Source organism: Pleurodeles waltl, chromosome 4_2 (genome assembly GCF_031143425.1).
Source record: "Pleurodeles waltl isolate 20211129_DDA chromosome 4_2, aPleWal1.hap1.20221129, whole genome shotgun sequence".
In the NCBI taxonomy this organism is placed as follows: Eukaryota; Metazoa; Chordata; class Amphibia; order Caudata; family Salamandridae; genus Pleurodeles; species Pleurodeles waltl.
The window spans coordinates 510560025-510576998 of record NC_090443.1 but is presented as its reverse complement, the minus strand read 5'-3'; the positions used below and the strand labels follow the sequence as shown (position 1 = coordinate 510576998).

The window sequence follows — 16974 nt, the reverse complement described above, 5'->3', positions numbered from 1 at the left end:
GAACACATCTCTCCACACCTCAGATCCCTCCACTGGCTCCCCATTGACAAAAGGATCACCTTCAAGATCCTCATCCTCGCACACAAATCACTCCACAACACAGGCCCTGCCTACCTCAACGAGAGTCACCTTCCACACCCCCACACGAAACCTCCGCTCAGCTGATCTCTCTCTCGCCTCTGTCCCCCGCATCAAACACACCACCACCGGGGGCAGATCCTTCTCCTACCTTGCACCCAAAACCTGGAACGCCCTCCCAACCCACCTTCGCAAGACCCAAAACCTACTTCTTTTCAGGAAGGGCCTCAAAACCTGGCTTTTCGAACAGTGAACCTCCCAGCCCCTTTCCCTCCCCCTGACCCCCCCCAGCACCTTGAGACCCTCACGGGTGAGTAGCGCGCTTTATAAATCTCTTTTATTGATTGATATATATAGATCTATCTATATATATATATCTATCTACATAGATATATCTATAGATATATCCATGTACATAGATATATCTACATAGATATATCTATATATATAGATCTATATATAGATCTATTTTTTTTAGTTGTTGTATGGTTTCCTTGGGGGCCAAAATGGCCCCCAGGGAAACCCTACAACATCTAAAAAAAATATTGCCCCCACAGGGGGTCGCCCTGCCCACGGGCGACCCCCTGTCTTTTTATTTTATTTTATTTTATTTTTTTGGGGGGAAAAAAAATTCCCCTGGGGGGGCACCTACCTTTTAAAAAAAAAAAAATATGCCCCCAAGGGGGGGGGGGAGTGGGGTGGGCCCGTTTTCCGAGGGGGCCGACCCCCCCAAGTGAAATCCCTGGCGTCTAGTGGTGTTTCCTGGCCCCCGATCGCAGCACAGCTGCGATCGGGGGCCAGGAAACACTTTCAGAAGGCCTCGTAAGAAAGGGGAGACTCTCCCCTTTCTTACGAGGCCTTCTGAAACTGGCCTTCCATGTCTCCCGGAAGCTTCCATGTCTCCCGGGGAAAGAAAAAAAAAAAAATAAATCCTTGGGTGCGACGCACCCGAGGATTTATTAATACCTTCCCTGGTGTCGGCCACTGGTCGTGACCCGCACCAGGGAGGTAGTGCGGGCGTCGGCCAGTGGCCGTCGCCCGCATTGAAGGGGTTAAAGGTGAAGTGAGGGCCACCTCCAGTGCAGTTTCCAACCCATTTGATTTTTGCAAATTGAGGTAAAGGCCATCCATACAGTGAAGCAGACTTGATCTATCTGCCTCCTCATTGTATTGTATTGTATTGTAATAGTATTTATATAGCGCTTACTACCCCTGACGAGGCGTCAAAGCGCTTTTTGGCGAGTAGCACGCTACTCTGGAACCCAACAAGAATTAGTATTGGAAAATATGAGTACAGATTTAGTATTATTATAAGTTCATTTGAGCCGTGGATATGGGAGTTTGTTAGTTAGATTGACTGGAGTAATGGAGGGGTGGAGGAGGAAAGAAATCCAGAAGTGTTAATTGGGAGTATATCCTTCATTTACTTAACCCAAAGGCTTGGGATGAGTAAAGGGGGATGGAGGAGGGAAGAGTCTGTGGAAGGGTTAGGGAGAGCATGGTAGGAGGGTGAGATAAATGAGGGAGAATTTAGTAGGGTTGTGTGGGAGGTCATGGTAGTAGAGTGAGGTTTGGCGAGTTAGATGTGGAAACGGAGGGAAGAGCTTAGGCAGAGTTATTTAGGAGATGAAAGTAGTAAAAAGGATTTCGGATGAGTCCGAGTGGGAATGGAGGATAGTTTGATAGAGACATGACATATGATGATGGGTAGATAAGTGTGATAAGATGAGAGCAGGAATTCATAGATATGTAGTATAACAACCCACCCAGGAGCCATGCAATGACCCACGAACATGCCAAGCACTGAAAAAACATATACACATACATACATATATATATACATACACACATACACACACACATACAAACAAACATGAATACACACACATATGCACTTACAATACATAATTAGAACCATCGGTAAATATACTTAGTCAAACAGGTTTAAAGAGTGTGTGTGTATTTCATTGTTATGACATAGTAGCGATACATATTTTCTAAAGAACTATACATAATTAGAAATATACACATAGTCAGAAAAAATATTCATCAACATAGGCATATGCAGTCCATAGTTGTTTGAATATGGTGGGTATGAAGGAAATCTTTGTAACATGGGACATAATTGGATGCCTTAAATGGCATCTTAATCAAAGATCCAAAAATGATCCCCAACCTTCAGAAGCACTGTTGCAAAGACCGCGGGAGCAGAGTGGGGAAGTCATCATCCTCAGCACTGCTTTTGTAATTGTATACCTCATTATTGTCCAGCTATAGTTGGAGATAGTTCATGATCAAAGCCCAAAAACTGTGAAGAATCTAGAACAAGCACTAGCTGAATCAAAGCCAAATCTGATGAAGGGCACAAAGAAAAGGCCTGCAGCACAAAGTGGAGGAGTGGTCCAGTGCTCTTGGCCGAAAGGCTGCTTGATCTGCGGTCAGTTGGTGCTGGAAAAGATGCTGTGATGGAAGTTCAACTGGAGGCACCAACCTGTGCAGGCGGTCAGAAGACACTCCAGAGGAAGCCTGGATGAACTTAAAAATGTGCAACTTGGCCACAACCTGCTGCAGAGCCCCAAGGAAATTGGGGAACATTGGCTGCAGGTTTTGCATTGAGTCCAAGTTAGACACCGAACACAGGGTTGGGTGCCACACCTGGCAACAATCTGACCTCGTGTATTGGGAGTGTCTAGATGTCAAGGAGCTTTAGGTGCACTTCTTATCTTTTTTCCTTGACTTGTCTTTTGATTTCACCGTAGACCTCCTTGACAGGGGTGACTTCGACATAGACAATATTGTTCATGTGTTCTGCGACATAGATCTTAGCCAATATTTCCCAGGTGGCCTTAGGTTGCATCAAAAACACTTAATACACGACTTAGAGTCGTTCTTGGTCCTGAGGTATTAGAAGCAGACATTTTGAGGTTCTGTCACTGACATTTGCTTCCAACATCCACTGCACAGCTTCAAACCTGTTGTTTTCATCGGCAACATCAATACAAACTGTCAAAGTTACGAGTATAACAGTTTGTTAAAACCTGATATTGGTAGGAGTGGATCTTTGGGTGTGGAAAAAGGGGAATGAATGTCAGCATGCAGGAGTGGCACATTCATGTGACTACATGTTGTTATGTCTGAAGGTGGAATGCAGTCACAACAGAGGTCAGTTTCGGCACCCTGGAGCTATTGCAAGAAGCTCCGGAGGCAGTTTGGCACCTGGGGAGCATCACAAGGTAAGCTATCTACCGTTACAGAAATATTCATCAGGCAAAGAAAAACATTTAAGGTTAGGATAAGGGACAAGGCAAAAATGTACGTTAGGGGAAATGGATGAGGCAAAGATAAAGGTAGTGATGCAATGGTAAAACATTCACAACAGACAGACAAGGTAGTGATAAACAAGGTGATTTTGATGAGGGACAGGCAAATGGAATAATGGTTGAAATGGTAGTGAAATACATCCATCAAATATATGTGGGATATGACTTAGCGCCATGTGTTCAAAGCCATTTAGCAGTCATAGACCTGTGAGTCACTAAATCACAGGGTTTGCAACCGGTAATTGGATTTTTAACATGTAATAACCCCATTTTGCGATTCATTAAGTGATTACCGAATTGCAAAATGAGTTTAGAAATACATATTCAATCGCAATTGGGAAGAGGTGTGTTTAGAGTGCTCCTTCCAAAGTGTCATTAAGAATGCTATGCATCAATGGTTGGAGACTACGGTTTTGGTCGCAAACCATTAATAGGTTACCTTGGTCCAGGGGAAAACTGCCAACTCGGAGGCCAACTTTTTTTGTAAAGTATTTTTTTCAAACGGAGCCCCGTTTTCTCTAAGGAAAATGGGCAGCATTTAAAAACAAAAAAAAGGTTTCTAACAATAGAATATGACAGACATGGTGGTCTGTTTACCCCAGCAGGCAACCATCCCGGTGATGGCCACGATTTGTAGTGAGTCACATTTTGCAAGCTACCGCATTGTAGGAAAGTGGAGTATTTTTCTCTGAGGGTGGTTCCAGCATGGACAATAAGTAACTGACATGACTCAAATGAAACCCAGCACCTTTTTATAAAAAAATAGAGCAGATTGTTATAACATTTTTGACACCAAAACAAAGACATTTGGATGAGTATAACCAGAGTTATGGATTTTCAAAGGAAAAATAAATCAGTGCATAGCACGAGAACGTTGCGGTCAATGGCAAAATTACACTAGTGATACCTGGGGCCAGATGTACGAAAGGGTTTTACCCATTCTGTGTCTATGGGAAAATGTGTTTGTACATATGGCCCCTGGTCATCTGCAGGTTGAGTTCCCTGGAAACCATTGGGTGATAAGGGGAAGTGGGTCCCATGACCAGGATCTGGCAGACAGTTTAATTTTAACTGACTCGAGGGCTCGGGTGCATGGTTGTCCTGGCTGTCCCTGGTGCTGAACGTGGGAGCTGGGGGTGCTGGTTTTGCTGCTTGGACGGTACTGGTGAGGAAAGGAATGCAACATCTCGACAACTGAGCCACTGGGGTGTCGAGTTGAAGGTGCTGGAGGATTCCCTCAGGGCACAGCATCAAACAAAGTTAGTGGTGGCCACCAACAAGCCTTTGTAGTAGCAAACTCAGCCTTTGGTTACTTCAACCTCCGGTGGAAAGCAGCAGCTGCCTGGAACATGCTTGAGGTTAGGACTATGTTTTCCACAATGCACTAGACCATTTACTTTAGGGCAATCCCTTGGTAGGCCAGATGCAATGGCTATTGATTTTTTGTTTAGATGAGTGCGATTTGCCTGCGGGCTGAAGGGGACTAGTACCTCTAGTCCAAAGGAGTTCTGGAGTTACCTTTGTCATGCAGAGGGGTTCCTCTTTCCTTTTGAGCCAATCTTTTGTCCAGGACAAGACACAATCATGCAGTTGCAAGATGGTAGCCACAGGTGCAGTCTTTGGCACCTTTTCATTTGGGCTGGTAGTGAATTCGCAGATTCAGGTCCCTTCTATGTCCTTTGCTGCAAGTCAATCAGATCTAAGGTTCAGGTGCCAGGCGAGCCCCTTAAATCCTAGATTTAGGGACACTAGGGGTGTGGGTGCTTGTAGCCATTGGGGTACTAGTTCTAGCAGCTAATCCGCCCCTGAGGTGAACACTTCCTGTGGATGGTAGCAACTTTTCAACCAAGAAGCCCCTATTGTACCACTTTTAAAAATGATGTAACCCATCTTCAGCTGTAGAGACCAGGTAGCCCACCCTAGGGATGTGGCTAGTCTTCTGGAGGTGTACACCGCCCTGCTACCTAATTATCCCGCCTCCAGGGTTGCTAATGAGCCTTTGATGGTGGGGAAGGGGAAGCCTTGTCCTTCTTTGGGAGGTTGCATACTTGCATATCAGCTGTGGTGTGGGCTTTGAAGCTCACTGCCTTGATGTGCCTCTTCACTAACCATCCTGCCGTGAGGGTGACACTTCCTACCCCGGCAGGCCTTTGTTTCTGATTCCCGGGGGTGTTCACACCTCCTAGCAGGGGATCAGATATCTGTCTTGGCGGCAGCAGCTGCAGTCTGTCAGCCAAGGCACAGGAAAGGCTGGGGAAACCACTAATGTATGTCACATGAAATCCGACTTGGGGAACAAGTCAGGTTTGATGAGACATGTGGTTTGATACCAAACGTGACACCTTTTAGTGGGACCATAATGGAGTTGGCAACCGCTGGATGCCCAGATGCCAGCCCTTATTATCTTATGGGCCCTGGAACACTTATAGTAGCCCTTAATGGAAAGAGGCTCCTTTAGGTACATAAAACGTTTAATATTTGGCACCCTGCCTCCTGGGCTCAGGAGGGCCTACCTTAAGGTTGACTGACATATATTAAAGATATTTATGTGACCTTGCCGCTCATGGCGAGGACAAAGTCGAGTTTGAGCAGTTTGCACTGCTCATGAAGTCTGCAATGGCAGGGCTTCCGTCAGCTGTTTACTTGGGTCACTCAGGGTGGCACAGTCAGTCCTGCAGACCCTGGTGACCACTTTAACTCCCATGCCCTGGCAACCACTGGGACCATTTACAGGGGACTTATAAGGGGATTAAAGTACTTGCCAATTGGGGATACCAATTTTCATGCATCATATTTTCAAAAGAGAGCACTGGCAAGTCATATCCATCAGCACTGAAGAAAAAGGTGTGTGGGTGATCATTAAAAAATGGTGCTTTCCTACACTCATCAATAGTAGTGAGGTAAGCCAGATTAAGCCCCAGGCCAAGGGAACTTTGGGAACCAACCCATATACTAATAGGTTGGCTCACAAAATTCCATTCCATTTGCAGTATATTAGTGAGCAACTTGCTGCCATTTTCTGTGAAGGGAATTTTTGTACATCTGCCCCTTAATGTGTTTTGGTCTAACTCAGTAAAAATGACCATTCAATATAAAATAGAAATGCAGGGATTGCCACTGTAAACGACAATCATGAATTGTGTCAATCTCCCACCCATTGTGTTTGCTAGCAACAGCAGATTAACGATTCCAAATGTTGGATCTAGAACATAATATAGTAGGGACAGGAATCCTGATCCAGTGTACCCTTATTTATGGTAGTGTCTGTATGTTTAATTTTTGGCTTGGATTTTATTGCTGTCTTCTCTGACTTCTCACTTAAAGCAACCATATGAAATATTCTTACTCTGTTGAGAGCATTGCAGCAACTCCACATTTGCTTTCATCGACGTTATGTAAAAGGCAGGACTGCAAGGCTAGAAGCCAACTTTGAACAGCTCTGTCACAAGAGATTCCAAGAGTCCTTGGTTGTAGGTATACTAATCATAAGAACATGTTGACAGGGATATCCACATTTATCAATGGTGCCTGGCAAACGTTCTTACAAAACATATCTTTAACAGAATAAGTGACTTCTGAAATGAGAAACATAGGATTGATCTGACATAGTTATATACAAATTGTTGAGCCTGACATCTGCAAGCTAAACCTATAACTCAAATCAAGATTAGACATGCAACTGTGTTTTCAGCTGGCGTTGCATATGCCTTCTTCGGTTTTATATAGAGTGAATTAATGCTGGCTGAATGATGACATGCCATTTTGGCTGCTATTAGTGGCTATTTGTTCTGTGTCAAAATCACCACGATTTAGGTATATTTTCAAAGTTTAAATGTTTATTTCTTTTTTGTTGTTGGTTGTAAAGGTTTTCATGGGTGACAACCCAAAAGCAAAAGTTATGATGATTAGTACCAGGAGGCAAAGTTCATTATGTGTCCTGCATGGGGAGCCATCCATGACTTAATGGTGGCACTTTCTGTGCTTTACTAGGCCTGAAGTCAGATTGGTTGTTATGGTAATAGGTTGTGGCAGTAGGACAACTATCTTTCTGAATATCTGATGGAGGACATAAGATGAAGAAGGACGACTGTCTTTCTGAATGTCTGATAGAGGACAGTAGGATGAAGAGTTGAACAATAGTTGCTGATGATCTGTGTTTGAAGCTGGCATTTTGAGAAGTGGGAGCTTCATCCAGTCTGGACTTTGTATTGGGGAGATGTTGTCCATTTAAGGCTTATGAATGGATGTGTCTTCTGTGAGGGATTTTATTAGAAACCAGGAGGTGGCTTTCAAAGCACTGAGAATGTGGATGAGGCCTGTTAACATGAATGGTTTCAAGAGGTGTTATAAAGAATGTTCAACAGGGGTTATTTGAGATGGAGAGTGTATATATCTTGGCTTTGATGGGATAACACCTTTTCACAGAAGAATTTGACGATGGAGTTGAATTTGTCAATGGCATGGGGAGTATGTGTTTCCGAAAATATGTAGACACTGAGCAGCCTATTGTTGATTACTTCTGCAAGTCTGGTTTGATTTCAGAATGTTTTGGCTACATCGGTTAGTTTTTGTTTACTTCTGTTTTCATTTTTTTCATGTCTTCTGGAGGTCTTTGATTTGACGATCCTGAGATTTTGTGGTGTGAGTGTGTCTTGTTCTTCTTTAAGGCATGAATGAGCATCAGGTGTGTCTTGTGTGGAAAGTGTCAGGGAAGTAAAGGTATTGGCATAATGTTTCACGGGAATAGCTCGTGAAAGAGTGAAATAGTTATTCAATGAGATGGTTTTGACAATGCCATGAAAGTCGATTGCAAAGGATTTCTTTTTTTTTTGGCCTCTGGTGGCCTGCAAAAGAGGTGGAAGGTGACTTCTTGAGAGCATGAGTGTGGAAAGGGGCTGCCAAAGTTGTCTCAGTAGTCAAGCATCTGAGTTAAGATTGGAGTGTGCCTGAATTCTTTGATGAAGATTGTTTCTGAGTTGTGTGTGATAGTGGTGTTGGTAATATCTGAGGCATTGTGTGTGATGGAGTTGGTACTGTGGAATGTCAGGCATAATACTCTCAGTGGGTGGGTTTGTATGGTGGGGAGAGTGGATTGTGAATGTGGTTATTCAGGATGGATACGAGAGGTACAAAACGTGTGTGGTAGGTATGTGTATTTATGTGAAGACAAATATTGCATGGTTAGTGGTTGTTTTTAAGCACATACTCATAAGAGTGCCTTGCAGGGGAAGAATGGAGATTCTAGCCTTCTGCTCTTCCAGACTCAAGACCCTAGCAGGAGTGACCCCAAGCTTTGTCATTATATTCTTTCACCTTTCGCTTCAAAGGCACCTTGCGCGATTACCTCAGGGATCACACTGAAAAGGTTGTAACATTTGTGTCATGTCATCAGTTCCCTAACAAGTTCTCTGTGGGCCTCACTAGTGTCCTAGGTGCCAGTACTGGGTCTGAGCCTTCAGTTTGGGCAGCAGAGGGCAAAGTTGATCACATCAGGAGATCATTCTTGTCTAGACCTCACTCGTGCTCTGTAGAGCGGTCTTTGGTGTTTGAGCATTTGGTCCTCTGTTTATTATCTACAGACCTTTCTGGTCCCACAGTCCATAATGAATTGCTACTCATCACAATAAAATGTTTAATATGCGTTGGGTGATAGATGGCAAGTTTGTCTAATTGATTACAGAGCTATTACTGATTAAAAACATGTATTCCAGTTGGAAGTTTGTAAAAGCCGTCTTCTAAAAGCCACTGTGGTGTTTTACTTTTCTTTACCATTTTGTAACTAAACCTTAAAGTCTGTGTGCTGAGGTGTCTGAAAACTATTTTACATTTGATGTCCTTCATATCCTTATCGCGTGATTGTTTTCTTTTTCTTTTTATAATCCCAGAAAACCTGTTGATAGTCCACCCAACATTTATATAGAGATCAAGTGTGTGCCTTTTGGAGACTTTAATGAACCTTTGCATGTGAGTTGTTAGTTGTGTATGTTGGAGTGGTTAAAACTCTTAAATTCTCCTCCTGCTGATGACTTCCTAACACAACACTTAAACTGCCCTCAAATTAATTCATTTTAACCCATACATTATGCCTTGTCTTTACTAAATAGTAACCCAGTTTTATATTGCTTTCACACGACTGCATTATAGTTCTCACATTCAGTACCTTCATGTTGCCAAAAGGTGCATCAAGGCAGAAATGCCTTCACATTACTAAATTGTACGATATACCTGAATTGCTTGTTGATATATGAATTAGAGATCATTGTGTTCATAGATGCTGTATAATATTGTGAACGTAGATTTTCTATATATCACAATGTTTGTGCTAATAATTGTGTTTATATCTGCGTAAAGCCCACCAAAGCCTTATAATTATTGCACATTTATTTATACATATTTTAAATGTACAGACATTTGGTTATCCTGTGTTGTACATTACACATTTTTTGTGTGGATTTGACACAATGAAGCAGGGGTTGTCTAAGTTAGTGAAGTCAGCCTTTTACTCAAGAAAATTGTCACTGTCTTACTATCTCCCAAGATCTCGCATTCTTCCAGAGAGAAAAACTGCTAATGAATGCCCATATGCAGTTTTGGGCAATCAAGGGTACCTGCTTCAATTATCTCTTATTGAGATAAAGTGCATAATGTAACACCAAAACGTATGAATTTTGCTTTACTTGCGCTAACTAACTGGGGTGAAGCTCTGGTCCATCAATTTGCCATTTTGTCTTTGCTCCTTTTGATGCATGTTGGCTATTTCAGCCGTAAACGTGTGAGATGTCTATGCGCTATCCTGAGTGTTTGTTTTCTTTTAAAGTACATATCATATTCATTTGATGGCCTGGATTGTCTAACATGACTTTCATTCTTTAGACACTGTTCAGAAAATGTTGCAAGCTCTTGAAAGTGTGAAACTACACACCAAAGGTGCCTTTTTTTTAGTGTTTATTTGATTTTATTTTTGTACGTAAGCGCAAAAATACAACATAAAAATCCATAATACATGTTCTACTTTATTCTCACCAACAGTAACATTTAACATTATTACTCCATAAACAGAAAATATAGCATGACTTCCCTCGGCCAAAGTTTCGGTAGCTATGATCTATGCTAAAATGAAGAAAACTTTTAAGAAGAAATACTCGTATAAAGAAGTCACATGTATCTGGGAAAACAACACGATCAGTTATAATTAGATGAACTGCAGTCACAAAACCTATGTAATGAATGCTTCCATTAAAAAATGCACTTCTGCCAGCCAAGTCCTATAATGAACTCTGATCCTAATTCCTAGCCTTTGGTAATATGGTATCATCTAAATGGTTATATAATTGTATCATTCACAACGCGTTCAGTCATTCTAGAGTCTTTAACCATGAAATGTGATGTGCACAGTTTAGCTGATACCACAACAGCAAATCTTCTCACTGGAGAAGACTCATGTAGAAAATGACTGTGACTGCACGATTATTATTGTGCCTTGAAAAAGCTGAATGGCGTATAGGCATGAGGAAACAAGTAGCAGCAGAATAATGTTTGACAAATTTCAAACAAGCTGATAGTTAAATGAAAGGTTTGTGTTAGTGCTTTATTTATGAATTCAAAATGAATTAAGTGACTTTATTTGTGACTTTATTGAGCATGAATCTTTACAAAGCCTACCAGTTGTAAATGATCCCATTACCCATCACATTCATAAAAAGGTATTTTCTTCCTAACACATTCTTTATAATGTTATTTCTTCATAGGTATTTCTTCTAAGTGACATAATCCCAGGAAATGCACCATTTAGAGGGCCTTAAATTAATTGATGGAATTTAAGCAACATCAAAAAATATAAATAGCAGAAAAAAGATAAACATCATTTTAATTTTACTTCACATTGTAGATTTTCTCTAGTTCAGAAGAGGGCACGATTAAACTATACACACAACTCTAATTCAGCCAGCATTTTTTGTGATCGCACTCTTCCTGAAAATGGCATAAAAACAAATATTTGTTCATGCTGGAAAATTGTTTAGCATGAGAAATGGATTACTGTTAATAGAAAAAGGATAGATACCCTGGAGTTTTTCTGTTAAAGAATAGGCATGCCATTAGCATATAACACTGAACAGTCTCTTGTAATGTGTTTGCGCACAAACAAGAGCGTTGATCACCATGCGTTAGGGAGTGCTTCATAGGCATCCTGGGGACCAATAGGAACACTGTAGTAGTAAACAGCCTTAGAAACTCCTAGAATGGCTCATTATTATTATGTGCATTATAACCCATTGATTTGGTTCATTGAAGGGCAAGTTTGAAATACAGTGCTGTTAAATATTTTGTGTAACATGTACTAAGCGATTACAATTTATGAACGAATTCCAAACTCCTTAAATAAGAAAATGGCTCCGGAAACCCAGACCGCGTTCAGAGGAATGATTCACAAACTTCGTTTTGAACTGAGTAAATCATTTGCAGTTCTTCAATAACGTATTATAGCGGTACCAAATCACAGCTGGCAAATACAGAACATGTAAAATTACGAATGATCACGCAAACGTGGAAAACCATGCATGTTGCTGCTGGTAGTGATGCAGTGCTTAATTTGTAAATAAAGAGGTGCCGATGCTCAAAGCCCTTCTCTTAAACACGAGGCTGCTGTATAAATCTGCCAGCATTGAATACTGAGGCAGCGTAATCCTGAAGCCATCTCGGGCCTCTTCAATCTATTTATGGCCACCCTCTGCCCCTTCAGCTCATCCTGCAACTTTCTACTTTCTCCCTTTATGACGCTTTTTAGTTTTTCCTTCTTCCGTCTTTCCCATATGTGTCTTTTGCTCGCAGCAAATGCTTGAGGCAGAAGAATAAGCCCCGGCCCTCACAAATAAGTGCCAGTACTCAGCACCGGAAACAACAAGCACTAATTAAGCACTGTGGTGATGAGAGCCGAAGTATGAAACCGTTCAATGACGCACCAAAGACAAAGGCCGCCCTCTATTCCATGGTATATCCGATGGGCCTATTGGAAGCAAAGGAAGAAGGAAAACTCTACAGGCGTATGGGACCAGCGAGAGAAGGAAATGGTGGAGCCTCATCAATCAGTTGTGTCCACTGCTAGAGAGGTAGCTCAGTCACGATGTGTTTACATATGCAGGTATTATATTCTTTACACACTTCGGCATAAGGGGCATTATATTCAGTAGTTGCTGTGGGAGGTGGGGGTTGAGAAATTAGGAGTCATCATTGTTCCAGGTCCTGGATATCATGCTTATGGAAATTAAATCAGCTCCTAGGCCAAGACTGCTGATTTCTAACTTACAAGGGAAACATTCTGTATTGTAGCTAGTTTACTAGATGTCATAGTGTGCATAGATGGGCCTCATGCCTTGCTCTGGCTAACACCATCAACCACCCACATATTTCATATTGGGAAGAGGCAGCACTCATTTGCTCCAAAATCAAAAAAGTAGGAAATGCAAAGCCCCTAAAGGTCGCTGTGACACGGAAAGTTGAATCAAAACCCTTGGCATCTTTGCACAGTGTCCTCACTCAAGCAAGCATTCAGCATTCTAAAATCCCTATTGATATGACGAGTTAATCTTGGATGGGCAAACCTGTATGACCAATATTACCCACTTGTGTAACATTACACATCTGAACGACCAGGACAGGACTGTTTATACAAGGTGTTGATAGTTTAGACAACTATGTGCATTTCCCACCCGTTCATAGACAGTCCAGAAACCGAGCTATAAAGGACGGGTCCTGGAGGAAATCACTGACCAACAATTGTTTCAGAGGTTAATCTCATGCACTCTGAGAACACAAGGGCATGATGAAGGACTGAAAAAGGCAAGTAAGAGCGACCTCCCTAATGCAGGGAAAGGTGGTCTGTAACTATATCGCTGTCTCATATGGGCGTTCCTGCGGAGGTACCTATGCTTCCTACTTCTTGTACTGCCTCAAAGGTCTAAGCTGTTCTCTACCAGTTGGTCTTTGTTTTTCAGGTGTTTTGCTTGGTCCTCCACCAGTTCCAGTTGCCTCACACCAGCATTCAGCCAGCCTCCTTTTATTGAACAGGACATGGGCACCATACCACCTTTTACAGATGATTCCTAAAATCACACCTGTCTCCAACACTGGATTCTTACATTGTACCATGCTGAGGCATTGTATACCTGGCACATACTCTACAGTCACTGTTGTTGAGACACCTGACATTTTCTGACTCAAATGTGTCAGTGATCTTAATGCTCTCTACTTCGGCTGCTCCAATTTATCTTAGGAGCACTCATCCGGTGCTGCCGAATGATGCAGTTGTAAAATATCAAGGCTGCTTATTTGCGATTCGTCACGTCTCTTTTTTACACCACCCTACACTTCCGGGCTCTTTATCCCACTCTTCTGTATTTTTAAATTCCTGCTTTTCCTTAGCCAGTTTTCCTATCTTTCTTTTCCTCCTCTTTTTTCAACTTACTAGCTTTCCCTCGCTTACAAAGGACCAAAGCATATTGATGGAAAATCAGTCCTGATAATGAAGAACTGAGAGATTATAACTTTTGTATGGAACTCTGCCCCCAGAGACAAGTTAAGGCAGATACAGTTGACAAACTAGGAAGTGACCACAACAGTGCAAAAGGTGGACACACGAGAATTATCCTCTTTAGAAGAGGTTTGTGATATACAGAGGGTTATGTGGGGCAGCCTATAATCGGTATCACACATACAGTGATAAGTGGGAAGACGTGCTGGGACTTTCCATTCCTGAAGACGTGTGGTCCATTATATGGACGACAACGCTGACTTTTTGTTTTAAGTGGAATTGGATTAAAACATATCATACGTTTGGTAGCTGTTCTTCTGATCTCATTGCCTAATAGACTTTACTGTTAAAACTTACACATTCCAATACATTTATAGACCGTTATAGCTAAGTTTAGTTGCCTGAGGTCATCCTAATAGCCAAACATATTCCTGATTGACAGCTGTTTCTTTGGCCGAGCAGAGATCAAGAGATGTGCTTTTGACGTAGCTTAACCCTGGCTGTTCATTGTGGTCCCCACTTTGTTTGGCAGTTATGACTGTGGGTAATACATGTGGATAAATGGTCCTTCTAGCGTTGGTAATATTAACTTGTTTTGTGTGTAGCATTTGGTACCACAATGTTACTGTCTCAAAGTGATGTAAATACTGGTGTTAACATTGTCCAGCCTGTAAGATTCCAACCGCGCAGTAGCAAATGTGTTACACACGCAGCTATCTCACCATGGTCGCACTCTCAGTAAAAGGAACCTATAGTGTTGTGGAACCTATAGTGTTTCTTTCAGTTCTTTAGGTTCTGTGCCAGTGGCCCTCGTCAGCCTCCCCTCTGCCTATTCTCGCTGGATCATTCAATCACTAACGCAGTAAGTACTTCTATCCAGGACAGCCTACGTTCATTAGTTTTCTCAAAAGTGCCCGAAGTCTGATAGATGCTGAGTTCAGTGTCTTCATATGGATACATAAAACTGCCATTCACCTTTCTTTGTTAGAAATCCTGATTGTCACACACGGGCTGGGTGGGCCGGAGGTTGTCCAGAGCTCCAGGATCCAATGCCTGCTCCGGGCAGATTCCTTACCAAACTAATTGCCAAGTACTAGAAATTATGTCACTTGCTGATGGTAAGACAACTGTGTGTGCTGCCTCTTTCTCCCAACTGAGATTACACACCCTGAGTACTATGTTCTCTCAGGGATTTTCTAAATTTATTGTACAGGTACTCATCATGCAACTAATACTCAAAGCTCCACTTCAAATGTTAAATATTTAACACTAATTAAATATTTAAATACTAATGTCACTACCAACATTATGACTTTTTCTGTAGAATCCCTAGGAATATTTCAGAACACGGATATCTACCCTTTAGAAAGCACACAGGCGTTCATTGTTTGGCCACTACTGTGTGTCCTTGATTAAGCCAAGATCCGTTTTAGTTTCCCTTATGCTAGAATCTATCAATTCAGCATAAAGTAGGTTTATGTATGCTCCTCAAGAGACTGTTTTGAAACAAACTCTGCATTTGCGTGCAGTTTTGGTGGACCCTTACGTGTAGCAGTCCAGAGGTCACACTCCCGTACAAACGGCTTCCTTTGAAAAGCAACACCAAAGCAGCTTTGGTAGATTCAGATAATAAATTACCTAAATCCATTAACAATCACGCTTAGGAATTACCTTTCTGGAAAGGTTCCTTGTTACAGTTGTTGCTAAATTTATTGCAGGTTTGCTAGTCAACTTTCTGTGCTTCTGTCACACGACGGAGGATCGAATATTGCATTAACTGTTTGCTTTAATAACTGATTTAAATGATGAAATGATAAAAGTATATTGCTTAGAAAATCTGCAATAAATTTAGCAACACGTTTAGATTGTCCAGAGTCACGTTAGTGTACACTGTTTTGCCAACGCATGGCAAGCAACATTTCCTTTTGAAATCTTTCAAAGTGATTAATTATTCAATATCCCCTCCCGCCCTGTTGTCATTTCCAAGGACGCGGATCTCCCTCTCGGGTAGCAGCCCAAACTCATTGAGGTAGGACTCTACATCCACAGCGAAGAACTCCTCATTGAATTGTTCGGTGATGCTGATGAAATTGCTGATCATTTCCCCGGCTTTGTAGACGAGCAGAGTAGGGAGCACTTCTTTGGAGAAGCGGTCCCCCGCCCCAGTGTCTACTGCTGTAATCTTGCAGAACTTCACGGTGGGATGCTCCAAAGCAAGGCAGGTGAGGCAACTATTCAGGGATTCACAGCCCTTGACGCTGTCGTCATAGATATGCACTATTACTGTTGTGCTCTTGTGCTCCTTCTCTATGGCTTCCAAGAACTCCTCCCCGCTTTTGAGCTCGAAAAGGTAGCCATACTTGGGCCCGAAGCTCAACTTCTGGTGCATTTCCTGCATGCACTGCTTGCGGTATTTCTGTAGGTAGTCTTCATCCTCTTTGTCGTGGATCAACTCATACTCTTGCATGCTCATCTGTAATGATAAAAAACAAACATTATTACTCTTAGCTAAGGAACAAACCATTGTTGTAACTGTGCAATCAATTCAGAAACATTAAGAGCTTATGAGTTACAGAATAGGTTGTTGACACTGCATTTTTTAATCCATAATGCCAAGACCATTTAGAAAAGATTCAGATGTGTCCACCCCCGAATAACAAGGACTAGACCCATACAAGTTTTTTAGCATATCTGCATGGGTTAAATGTACATGCAATGAATGCAAAATAAGCATCATTTACAAAATTTCTTGTTATCTGGAAAAATTTGCATGGATGCTGCCCTCATCGACCACTGTTAGGCATCACTGAATTAGTTAATTAAACATCACTTAATTACTTAAAAGACATAAAAGTTCCAGGACATATCAGAATTAGAATGTATGTTATAATCCTCTAAACATCCTTCTATTATAAGGTTATTAATTATATTAATATAAAAATAGCTGCAGTGTTGGTTATTAAGGTAAATCATAGTGTGCTCTTGCTGTTCACCATGGGTACTTGAGCTGGCAAACACCTGAAATACTCTTCATAGATTGATTTTGGG

General features: G+C 41.8%; 1 protein-coding gene across 1 annotated transcript in view; it reads right to left on the bottom strand.

The window, feature by feature from the left end:
* Positions 1-10332: 10332 nt before the first annotated feature.
* The window catches only part of PDC (phosducin), a 198194-nt gene continuing 191552 nt past the window's right edge, over positions 10333-16974 (bottom strand). Inside the window, exon 4 of the mRNA XM_069231999.1 lies at positions 10333-16399. Coding sequence (XP_069088100.1) covers positions 15875-16399 — 525 coding nt within the window. The 3' untranslated portion in view covers positions 10333-15874. The remainder of the gene's footprint in view (positions 16400-16974) is intronic.